This window comes from Carettochelys insculpta, chromosome 10 (assembly GCF_033958435.1).
Source record: "Carettochelys insculpta isolate YL-2023 chromosome 10, ASM3395843v1, whole genome shotgun sequence".
Lineage (NCBI taxonomy): Eukaryota > Metazoa > Chordata > Testudines > Carettochelyidae > Carettochelys > Carettochelys insculpta.
The window spans coordinates 29461569-29474705 of record NC_134146.1 but is presented as its reverse complement, the minus strand read 5'-3'; the positions used below and the strand labels follow the sequence as shown (position 1 = coordinate 29474705).

The window sequence follows — 13137 nt, the reverse complement described above, 5'->3', positions numbered from 1 at the left end:
ACCAGTTTGCTTGGCCCTAACTCAGCATCCTGAAGTTGGATTTCTGGAGATTTTGGATGGGCTGCAAAGCAATGCAGGTTAATAAAGTAATTCAGCAGTTTTAAGGTATTTACTGTTTACCATAAAAAATTACCTACGTTTTGGCCAGCTGTAAAGTAACAACAGGATAATGTTGTTTACTCACATGTAAGTTCTTGACATTTTGGCCACTGGCCCTGTAAACAACAAATGCTCTAAGATTACTGAATTTACCTCACAGCCTGATGGTATGCACATACTTTTTTACAGTCTATAAATCACTTTTAAATAGAACCAAATCAGCACCCTAGTAAAAACAACTGCTGCTTTAATGACAGGAACAGTAAACTGAAGAATGATTATGGAATTATGAAACTAATCATTTCCTTAAAAAATTAGCGTCTCTTTACCATTAAATTTTAGCTAAATATGCTGCCCTTCTCTGGAATGCCATTTGACTGTGCATGTTAGAACAAATTGCTTTTCTCTGCTGTGACTGGATACTCTTTATTTCAAAGGTTTCATTGGGCTTTGTATTATAGAAGTGAGCAAACAAAGGGTAATTTTATTTTCTTGTGATACTAACATTGGGAATATTGGGGAAAACATTAATATAAAGCAGAAAGAATCAGGAATGACTGTAGGTTTATTTTTTTCCTCCAAGGAAGTTTAACGTGTATCATGCATGCCAGATATTGTGGAACTAACAGATGGCTCAACAGATGCTGTGGGATAGAAGAAGCTTACTAGGTGAACCATTAAAAGAAAAAGTATGTGAAAAGAGTAAACACCATACCATTCATAGTCAAATCCCTCCCTCAATCCCCACTCTTCTGGAAATCTTGCCTTATAACCCTTGGGTTGTGAAAGGCTATTGAAGAAATATAATTCTGCTGATGCTAATATTGCAGGTTGTCTTTTATGATTCCAGTGGAATCTTTTATTTTTCTATCTATAGATACACACAGGCTGTCATTAGAGTCAAAGGAGGAGTTATGACAACATTATGGTGCAGACTATGCTAGCAAACCTTCCTACTCAGTTAATCTGCTCTATAGAGTAGATGTATCATCTCAAGGATGAACCTGTAAGTCCAGGAAGGAATTCCTTCCACTCCATTAGCTAACTTTGGATCCACTGAAGGCAGCAGCTTAGTGGTATTTTGGCAGATCTTGGAAGACAGAACGCAGACTGGTCAGGAACTTCTCTGTACCTGTGTGCATTGAATAAATTGGTTTACTTAGGTGACACTGCAGAATTATGGAAAGGTCCAGATTAGAGGCAGGCCAGCCTTTCAACTTGTTTATTTGGAAGGTGACTCATGCTGTTTAAAAAGGCATCATTAGATGGAACAGTAGAGTAGGAATGCAGGGGAGTTTTGTCCGATGTTGCATTAACAAAAGATCTCTTTCTTTTAAGAGCTCGTGTTTTCTTAGTTGTGGCAGGAGGAAGAATAGCTTTCCAGCTACATTCCAACCACCATGAAGCTTTTTGTTTTTGGCAAAGGTTAAGTCAAGCAGGAAGGACATAGGATGAGTAAAATAAAATCCCAAAGGAAAATCTTATATTGAAATCCCATGGGATTACATGCTTATCAGAGATTAGCCTCACATCTGAGCTCTGCTTCTTACTGTTGTAGCTGAGGGTTGCAGATAACATGAAATTAACTCTGGTGAGAAGTCTGGCATGAAAGGCAGAGACATAGTCAGAATGGAGGGTGTGGCCTCATCAGAAGAGCATCATATATCTTGTTTATTCACTTATCTTCTGTTTGCAAGTCATTGTCCAAATGGTTTAAGATTGTCTTAAATTCAATAATTATTCAGAATGACTCATTGAAGTTTTTGTCTGTACAGCTAGAACTTCTCTAATCCAGATCTCTCTTGTCCATCAAACTCTGTAATCAGGCATGATTTTAGTTAGCCAGATGACCACTTATCATGGGTATGGCCAAATTTCCTGAGGTCCCATAAAGTTTGTTTCCAGCCACCAGTCCTGGCTCTCAGTGTTCTGTGCTGTTATTTAGCTCTAATTTGCCCCTAAATGCCTTCTAAGAGCCCAGTAAGCAGTGGAAGTGTTGGTAATGCTGATAGACAACATTGACCTTCCACTGTCTGGCAAATTCTCTTGTCTGGCACTGGTTAGGTCCAGAGGGTGCCAGACAACAGAGGTTCAACCTGCAGCTTATTCGAACAGTTAATTGCAAATATTCAAAATTTAGTTAAGTTGCTTAATTTTGTTTGGATACATAGACCATGGAATGTTCCATTATTCTTCATATTTCTAACGGGGTGCCAACCAAGAGTCCCAGGCATGGACCAGGACCATATATTGGTAGATGATCTATACATACAAAAAAAGAGAATTTGTATTCCTATGCCAAATAAACATAATTCTTAGCACCAGGCTTCAGGCTTGTCATATCTAGAACTTCAGAATTCCCTTCCCAGGAATATTCTCTGGTATTCACTTACAATTTGCTATTGGCATGAACATGACCCCAGTAAACCCATTTTTTAGAATATTCTCAGAAAGTGAACACAGATACAAAGCACAGATCAAGTCAAAGTGAATTTATTTAGAAGGCTGAACTAAATACTCATAGCAAAATTTTTCAATATTTGCCTGTGTCTGCTGTGGTCTCACATAAGCAACATTGGTTGTAAACTGTTCTTAAAAGAACCAATTTTTGTCTGAGCTAGACCTAGATACTTTCTAAACACCACCATGAACAACCACCATGACTCAGGAAGTCACTTGTGGCTGCTTCTTCTGCTGCTCGATAAAGAGCATAAAGACTACAAATGAGAGCAGGCATAACATGCTTACACACAAAATATTCTACACAGTTTTATTTTCTATTATAATTGACTGAGCAAAAAGGTTATTTCTTCCTCCTTGATACAGCATGGCATATTCTTTGACCTTATCACCTATCAGTAAATCTCTCCTCATCTTAAAATCCCAGGCCAGTCTCCTAAACCTCTAACTGCAGGGAGTTGTCAGTCAGTGTAAAGCTAATATAAACGACCGAGAGTTCAAACTGGAGCTTGTCTTAGTTAACAAATGGGCATCAAAACCTCTGAATTTCAAACTAATAATTTAGAACAGGTTTGCCAAATTCCTCTGCTGTTTAATGCAGTTTTCTACCACCCATGACAGAGTCAGATTCTACAGACTGCAAGGTTTGTTTGAGTGGGGGGGGCGGTTTAAATGGTTAAATTAAGTTTTTCGTTCTAATGGGATAATATTCTGAATTGGAACCTATGTAGGGTACATTAGCTTGCAATGTACCTGACATCTGAGAAGAGATTTGGTAATGGTCCTCATTCAATAGGGTGTTAACTTTGATGCTTAATTATAATTCAAAGGCCAGATTTCCAAATGACTGTTGCTGATATACATTTCTTATAACCATATTTGTGCACACCAATCAGGCAACCAAATGAACAACTGGACTACTGACCAAAGGGCAGGAATAGCAGGGGTCAGTCATTCTTCCTCACTGAATATAATAGTGACTTTGTCAACTATGGATTTGTTGAGACCAGGATTTAAAAGTGTGATGATAGCATGTGTCAGCTAACACATGCAAACAAACACATTTTAAATGTCTAGCACAGGCAAGACACACAATCTAAACTTGCTGAATTTATCAAGTCAAAGCAGAGACTTTCCCTACCTTTGGAAAGAGGGTGCCTTGTACGCACTAGATTTTAAAAATGTTTGCTAGCAGATGTTATATCTAACACCCCTCCACTTGCCCTTTAAATTATAGTCTAGACAAAGCCTAGAAAGGCCTAAGTCTACCCTTGGTCTTCTGCAGACCTCCATTTATTGTCTGTGGTAGCTCTGCAGTAGTAGGAACTTGACCACAACTTTGTATCTCTAGCCCATGGATAATAACAAAAAATATAATTTAGCCTCACTTCAAAGAATGCCCATGATGCCTCTCATATGTTAAGTGCTGCATTCTCGATCATGCTACCTAGTAATTCAGGCTAAAACTACTGATCAGACCGAGAAATGTTTATTTATTGGTCCCGATTCTGCACTGTAAACATCAATAGGAATTTTGCTACCAATTTCAATGGGAAAAGGATTACTTTCTAGATGGGTAATAGACAAGAAAAAATCTTAGCTGACCACTGCTTGGAAAAAAATTGATCTTGTTTTAAAAAGAGAATAAAGTTAGGGTATTGAGCTATACAGCATTCCCTCACTGAGGGCCAAATATTGGGCCCCTTATTTCCATTAGTGAGCAGTACTTGCTTGAGTAGTGCCATCGATGTCAATAGGAATTAATGCTCACCAATAGCAGTAAGGCATTAAGAAACTGGTCTGAAAATGGGCACCTCAGAAACCATTTTAAACTTAATATCACAGACATAGCCTGAAAACATCAACAGGTCAGAAGCTTTATTACATTATAGGAAGGGAGAGACAGATTTCATTTTAGGTTTGAAGAAGTTCAATGCAAGCTTCAAACACAAATTCGTTTCAGATGTGTTTCACAAAATCAGAAAAAGGACACAAACTGTGGAAAATGGACAGCATTAAAGCCTCCCTAGAGATGCAAAACAAATCCTCAGTAATTTCCTTTTTATAAAAAATGAATGTATTTAGAATAAGTGCAAATATTAAGGACTGAAAGGTCTCATGCGTGGGGTGCTTTATATTTTTTCTGCCTCTCCTGAATGCTTAGGAAATAGATTTTCATTTTCTACCATGATTGGTTTAAGCCTTTTATCCAGAATCAATAACATTAAAATCAATTGTTAAAGCTTTCACCAACCTTCCATGGGGGTATTATTGTCTGGTCGATTTGCAAAGACAACGTCCACATACTCCAGCTGCAGTCTCTGGAGGGAAGCCTTTAATCCTAGAAGCAGCAAGCAGGGGAAAGGATATGTACCATTAGAAATATCCAGAATGAAGTTTGTAACACATGACAAAAGAGGTGACAGTTCCGACACATCATAGTATTGGACTTTCCTAAAAGGTATGCTGGAGATGGTTGACAATCTCTCATGTCTGCTCGGCCACATTAAAAAAATATCAAAGTTTGGCTTCATGCAGAATTCATAGCCCCCCACAAGATTTTTCTTTAAATTACATTCAGATTTGGATCGGAAGAGACACCAGCCTGGTGAGCCTGTCAATTGGCAGCCTCCAGGGACAGAGTTCAGAACACTGCGTTGTTTCAGAGTTAATCTAATCAAAATCCTGTCAGAGAGTATTTTTGCATCACCCGATGGCACATTACATTGGTATGGCTCCACATAATTAAGCTCTGTCACTCCAGGGGCTTTCCAAAAGTGAAAACCCCAGGGAGAGGAATCATGACACACCGTTATATATTTATAATTACCAAGACTAATACAACCCTGAAAAAATATGATTCTGAAAAGGCCCTTACAAATGTCACCTATCGAAAGTTAGAGAGAATTTATCCCTCTATATTAAAGGGTTGCAAAAGTTATCCAGCAAATTGTAACAGGCTAAAAGTATAATTCTGCAGATAGCTGGGCTGCCCAAGCTGAGGGAATATGGGCTTGTGGCCATTTACTCCTGGGAGCCAGGAGAGTTTGGTTATATTCCTGACACTCAGAGGTTTATTATGCATCAGGGCAAAGTCACTTGCTATATCCCAACTTTTCCTCATTTATAAAATGGGAATAACAATAATGCCTAGTGACTTCACAGCAGTGCTGTGAGATTTAATTCATTATCTACACAGAAGTGCATTGAGATCTACCATATGAGTACTTTCAAGTACCTCAAAAGGAGATTTGTGGCAAAAAGGTTACAAGGAGAAGGAAAAAAAATGATTCTCCTTAGGCTCTGAGGATAGGACAAGAAGCAATGGACTTAAACTGCAGCAGGGAAGGTTTAGATTGGACCTTACAAAAAATTTCCTAGCAGTCAGGGTGGTTAATTACTGGAATAAATTGCCTAGGGTGGTTGTAGAATCTCCATCATTGGAGATATTAAAGAGCAAGTTGGGTAAATATTTATGGGGGTTGATATAGATGGTGCTTGGTCCTGCCACAATGGCAGAGAACTGGACTTGATGACCTCTAGATGTCCCTCACGGTTCTAGTATTCTGTGAGCATGCTACAGGAATTCAAGGTACAATGTAGTGTTTTCATAGGAACAAGATGAACATGTAACACAGGTCCAGAGCTCCCACACAGCGTGCACCAACACTAAATTTATTTTTAATGGTTAAATCCCAACCTTTGTTCTCCCAAAAGACTAGAACCTCAGTTGCTGTCAGCTGGCCTATTTCCAAAGAGCTAACGGCCCACGTTGTGTAAATCAGAGCTATACCAGCTAGAAACAAAAGTTCAGATGTGTTTATAAAGATACAGTTATAAAAATGGTTCAGAAAAGAAAGAAAATATACATTTCCAGAGAATTAGTGTACTATCTGAATGGAAAACATGACTCATTTAAATTAGTTATAACAAGTGAATGATCATTATTGTAAGCAGCTGAGCAAACTGCATCTCTTTGCTATGAATCACAGCACTTGCCTTGTTTTGAAAGCCTCTCAGGTAGTTGTACGATGCAGTCCTCTTGTCATACATTAACCCTCTGTTCGTGACACCCCACACAGGTACAGTGTACCTCTACTTAAAATATAACTACCAATATCTATTGCTGCTATAGTATATAATGAAATGCACTTCTCTACAACATTCAAAGAGAATTTAAAGTATGCGCTCTTGGGGGCTCACCACTTTGCGAATTTGAATTCCACAAGCAGGTGAGAGGTCCTTTCCCTTTCTTTCTTTTACGTCCATAGTGTTCACTATCTTAATTGTAACAAGACAAACTGTGTGTAATGAACAACTAAACATATTAAGCCTTTTTTTTTTGCTTGGGACCTGTCCACAAACAGGTTTAATGGTTCATGCGCACATACTCCAGCTGGAGCACTGTTCACAAATTATTCACCACAACTACTGCTTCACATTTCTCCTCACAATTTGCTATGAGTGCTGTGCTTAAGAAGCCAAAGCAAAACCCTACATCAGCAAATGGGCAACCAAGATTAGTTCATCTCAGTGGGCTGAATGTGACACACACACCATCTCCCTGCACTATCACACGCTGGGGCAAGGGGGCCTCACACTTACCCACTCCTCCTCCCCCCACAGCACTTTTGGAGTACCACAAATCACCTGGTTCACATTCCCCCTCTGTTCCTCTCCCTCCTAGAGGTCAAAGGGCTGTGAACATTTAATTTGTGGTGTTCCAGCTCTGGGAAGGGGTGGGAGGGGTGAGCACGAATCAGTGGATTTGTGGCCCTTGAAAGTGCTAGGAGAGAGGGAAGAGCAGGTTGTGTGGGACTCCAGTTCCCCAGTGTGCAAGATGTGCGTGGAGGTGGGGGGGGCCATGGGGTTTGAAGGCTGCAGGTGGAGCCCCACTGAGCCATATGCAGCCTGTGGACCACAGGTTGCCCACCGCTGCCCTGAACCCAGCTACACCCAAACTGTGAGCCATTCCAGATCCAGATGTTGAGGCCTGAACTCATCTCTGTATCGTAGTTTATTTTGACTCTGTATAATTGATATTCATAGATCCAAACTAACTTGATTTACTTTTAACACTGGCAATGTTAGTCTTGTCAACAGAACTCATGTAGCGTGCACACACAAAAAGTGTTTTGTCAACAAAACTCAGCACTTTCACTGGCAGCATTCTGCCTCTCAGTGATGAGGCATAACACTGCTATTGACAGATTCTGTCAACAAAATAACCTGTGTGGACACTCGGATGCCGGGGCAGAAGGGCTCTCTTGACTGACAGGGCATCCACAACAATGGGCAGCTCTCTCTGCTGTGGTTCCAGGTGCTTGTTCTGTTGAGAGAGCAGCTGAGCTGTCTGGCTGCTCTGTCGACAGAGCAGAGAGTTTTTTCAATCTGCTCTTAGGCTATGTCTACACTAGAAGCATCTGTCAACAGAAGTTACTGTCAACAAGGTAATCTTGACAGAACCTCTGTCAACAGATTACATCTCCACACAACTTGCTCTGTCGACAGAGAACTGCCAGACTGCACTGTCCTCTGGTGCCAGAAAGCGGAATGGCAGCTCTGCAAAGAGGGCTGCCAGGCAACTGGAGGCCCTCCCTGTCGACAGAACTGGCTACACTGCACTTTTGTCGACAGTACTATGTTCAGCGATTGTTATAAATAAAAGGAAATTTTTCTTCACACAGCGCACAGTCAACCTGTGGAACTCCTTGCCGGAGGAGGCTGTGAAGGCCAGGACTCTATTAGGGTTTAAAAAAGAGCTCGATAAATTTTTGCAGGTTAGGTCCATAAATGGCTATTAGCCAGGGGTAAAGTATGGTGCCCTAGCCTTCAGTACAAGGGCAGGAGATGGATGGCAGGAGATAAATCACTTGATCATTGTCTTCTGTTCTCCTTCTCTGGGGCACCTGGCATTGGCCACTGTCGGCAGACGGGATACTGGGCTGGATGGACCTTTGGTCTGACCCAGTATGGCCATTCTTTATGTTCTTATGCCTCAGATTTTTGAGGGATAATACTGTTGAGGAAAATGCAGAGTTCTGTCGAGACTCTGTCAACAGAATGCTTTAAGTGTGTAGATGCTCCCTGAGTTATGTTGACAGAAGGCCCCTTCTGTCCACAACACTCTCTTGTGTAGACCCAGCCTGAGTGTGTGGCCACACTCCATCGCCAGAAGCTTTGTCAGGAAATTTCTTCAGACTGTGACTTCTGTTGACAGAGTGCTGTAATGTAACAGTAGCCCTGAAGTCTGTTATTGAAATTTCAAAGGGACAGTATCATTTAGCGAAGAGTTTGGCTGTGTAATGATGTGTACCAACCATTGCTCTGTGGGAATGTGAAAGGTTTTATTTTAGCACACTGTGCATGGCAGGTTATAGCTTCAGAATAAGCAGGCTGACTTGCACCACATAATTTTGTAGCACTCTAAAGAGCATATCATACAAATTCCTTTCAGTAGAGGAGACAGAAACAGGTCAAACAGCCACAGGAAGTGTGTAGTTGGAAATCCCTTTGTGTGGTTTATGAACACAGATCCAGGGGCAGATTCTGCCTGATTGTAATGTAGAAGGAACCTTCCTGTAAGTTCCTTCCCCTCCATACCAAACACAACAGCAGCTCTGTGCAGTATAGAAATGCAAGGCCCAAGACATAGCACCAGTCTCTGCAAAAACTTGCAGAGGTGAGGGCCCAGGCTGCACTGGGAGTGCTTCAGTATGCAGGGGAAGTAGGCACATTGTACTATCCCCCTGTGACCAGGAGCTACCCAGACAGATTTCAGTCTCTCCATCTCTCTTAACTATTTGATCTGCTTCTGTCTTCTCATGGGAATGGAATTTGTACTGTATGATCCTTATACGACTATCAAATTGTTTATTATGCACCTCTCTGCTTACTCTACAACAGTGTTTCTTAAACTTTTTGAGACCACGGAACACCAAACAAGAATATTTTTATTCAGAACACCTATGGAAATTTTCTTCAAAAAACAAAAAAAACCCAGCAACATATGCAGCAAAACCAAAATGAAGTAATTTAATCAGGTATCATAGCAATGAAGAAGTAACACTATCTGGTTTAATAAGAGAAAATATATACCATCAGTGTATGATATCAAAAAAAGTGTCAGACGCTCACAGCACACCTGTGAGTTATGCACAGAACACCAGTGCTCTGCAGAACACAGTTTACGAAACACTGCTCTAAAGCACAAAAATACCACGTGTTACATGGTAAAATATAATCAGCAATTTTTGGCACCTATTGTTAAGCAGCCAGACTCTTCTATGTTGTCTTTGCTTAATTTCAAAAACAAACTTGGTAAGAAAAATGTACTTCTTTGTGACGTATACTACCACAAACTCTCCCTGGGTGGCAAGAAGACTTCTCTGAGCATAATATGCAGCTGAGCTTGTCTGGATCAATATGATCCACAATGGTACAATATGTGAAGATCTCAAGCAAATCTGCCTCCTGAAACTTCAACCAGCCTCAGCAGCCATAGATGTTTATGGCCCATGTATTTGTCCACAATCTATTTTGTACACACAAATATTTGTTATTATTGTTTTTAACAATATTTATATTTGCAGGAGCACAGAGAAGCCAAGTGTCTTGCCCATTGTGCAAGCTTCTGTACAGATATTTGCATGCATAAAAGGGCTGAGGCATGTAAGCTTTGGGTGTCCAAAAACCTTGGCCATATAATTTTGGGCATTCAAATTTAGAGGCTGATTTCAAACTTTCACTTTCCATAGTCTATCACATTTATTCTCATACTCCACTCCGATAAAGCAACCAACCCATGTTCTCTGCTTCATGTTTCAGCTCCTTTTCTGCTTTACCCTCCAACATTCTTCTTTCAGGTGACTCTGAACAATGCTGTCAGCTCCTCCCTGCACAACGTGCATCCTAGGTTATGTCTAGATTATAGGGTTTTGTTGGCAGATGTTTGTGTCGGAAGACTGCAGGGCTGATCAAAAGAGCAATCCACCAACAAAGAGTGGCCGGGCAGTCTGGCCGCCCTATCTGCAAAACAGCCACCCAGCACCACAGCAGACAGGGTTGCACTGCCTCCCAGAGGCCTTTTCTGTTGGCAAAAGCCTCCCCCCAGAACATCCAGACTGGCATTTTATTGACAGGGCTCTGATGACAGCGGCGTTCTTCCTCTTGGCGAGTGGAGTACTTACTGTCAACAGAATGCGCTTGGCAATCTGGATGCTCTGTGGGTTTTGCTGACAAAACTCTGTAGTCTGGACATAGCCCTAGTGAACAATTGGTATTAACTCAGCCACGGTTGTCCTCAATTTTTTAACTTCTTCCTTTTGTTTTTATGATCTCCACATGGGTTTTCAACCAAAGGGCTTTCAGTGTTACTTCAAGGGTGCTTTTAAGATGTCAATTTTGGACAAAATCATAAAGGTTTCCAAGAAGTTGTATTCTCCCTATAGGAGGTTCGCAGCTGAGATTGCTGACACTTCATAAAATGCAACTGAGTCTGGATTTTCTTCTGTGTTCTATATGAGCATTACATACAAAACCCTACATCAAATATGTCAGTCCCTTGGGTCACCTACCATCCAGAGAGATGCTGGTGAGCTCTGCCACAGGGCGGCCTCTGCATTCCCTGGCGCCCTCCTGCTAGGAGGTTGTGGAGCCCCCTCATCCTTCACTCTCTCTCTTCAGGAGGCTGCGGAGGCCCCATCTCTGGTGTCTCACTGTGGGGCATCTGCCCCCATCACTCAGGAGCCCTAACATGGCACAGCAGCCCCCCATCCTTGGAGCCAGTGTCTCAGATTTGCCCTAGGGCAATGTGGTCACCCTACACAGGAGCAGCTGCATGCCCTGCCATCCACAGTGCAGCAAAGTGGAAGTGGCCAGCAGGAGTGGGGCATGCAGCCAATTTTGCCATTTTGATTTTGTAGTGTGCCAGTTAGGGCGTGTTTCTTTCACCTCCTCTCATCCTCACACTCCTTCTACACTGAGCCAGAACACTGAGGCTTTGTGCAGACGGAGGGAATCTCATCTGTGTTCTCCCCTACCCACCCTATTCAAGACGTTCCTTAAGCCAGATGGATTTGAGGACTAGATAGGGCATATTTACAGCACATACCTTCAATGATGTGTTTTCTCGAAAGCCCCCTTTCTGTTTCAGCTCTGCAAAGATACAACAGGTAATATGACTGTCAGTGTGGGTGTTGTTATTATGATAAGACTCCTAAAGAACTAATGTTCTTAGATTTGCTAATTGTATATTCCAGTCAGAACAAGCTTTGAATACTTGAGAAATGAGAAAGTTAGCTCAATTATTTGAGTTCTACTCTTCATGGAAGAAGAAACAATTGAATCCCAGAGATAAAAGCGTCCAAAAGTAATAACATTAATAGTAACTCAGCAACATTCACCCTTTCTATATTAATGTACAACCTGAAGTGCAATTTACCATTCTTTCAGAAGTGGGAGAATGCAGTGATTACGTTTCATTAGAAGATAAAGCAAAAACTAGTGAAAGCTTCAATTAGATTTGATGGAATCAGATTTGGTTTCCTCAGAACCATCTAACTGAAACTTTCCTGCTCATAACACCTTTTGACAACTATTCCAAAAAGATACAAAATAGGATAAATACTTTTCTCTCAAATGTAGACACACAGTCACAGTTTTATGAACTTCAACAAAGTCACTGATATGGGGTTTAAGAGATACTGCAGTCCTTATTCAGGCAAAACTTGACTTGATGAGTCAATCGGAATTTTGCTTGAGTAAGGTCTGCAGGATCAGGCCCAAAATTATTAACCAATACATAGCGTCTTCACCTGTTGTATATTCTGTAGACTTCTCACTTTTAATGCAAGAAATTACATCCATTCTATCTGGCCCATATTTCATATCTAAACCGGATTTAGAGGTACTATAACATTTTATAATCTTTTGTTGCAGACCGTTTACTTATGTACCTGTTTGTAACACATCAACTATAATTTGAGTCTGAAGCAACATAGTGACGCGACAAAGTAAAACAAAATCCTTGCTCTAAATCTACAGTACTCAAAAATGCATGGCATTCACTTATTTATAGTCAAGGTCTGCTGGAGGAGACAAAAACTATATCCTATCTGTCCGGCTTCAGAATTTATGGTAAATAACTTCAGTTAAATGGCAAAATCATTTTATTCTTTTATACAACATTTCCAAATAAAATGTCCCAGTTCCAGATGTTGCAGTTTTTGTAAATTATGATAAGGAGTAAACTTTACATATTCCTTGAGATACTCTGAAAGCCTTTGATTTCAGTGTGTTTCAGTGTTCACTGTGCAGAGCAGATTGAAAATTAGGCAGACAGAACTGTATAGAGTTTGAAAAGCAAAACCAGTTAAATCTCTCTAAAGAATGTAACCAATGGTGCAAACACTGGTAACACATCAGATGTAAATTCAGCCAGTAAAATTTGTGCTTCAAGCCCACAGAAGGCAGCAAACTCTCTTTCATTTGGCTCAGCAGTAAGAAAGACATGGCCCATTTTTATCTCAAACAAGATGGTCTTTTTCGTCTGAGCTCACAGCAGGGATTGATCTTAAC

General features: G+C 40.8%; 1 protein-coding gene across 3 annotated transcripts in view; it reads right to left on the bottom strand.

Moving 5' to 3' along the window:
- The window catches only part of KCNAB1 (potassium voltage-gated channel subfamily A regulatory beta subunit 1), a 209720-nt gene that overhangs the window by 24525 nt on the left and 172058 nt on the right, over window positions 1-13137 (bottom strand). For all 3 annotated transcript variants that reach the window (XM_075004295.1, XM_075004297.1, XM_075004296.1), the window contains exons 7-8: window positions 11672-11715; window positions 4814-4900 (exon numbers count right to left, since the gene is read on the bottom strand). In XM_075004295.1, the coding sequence (XP_074860396.1) occupies window positions 4814-4900; window positions 11672-11715 (131 nt within the window). The remainder of the gene's footprint in view (window positions 1-4813; window positions 4901-11671; window positions 11716-13137) is intronic.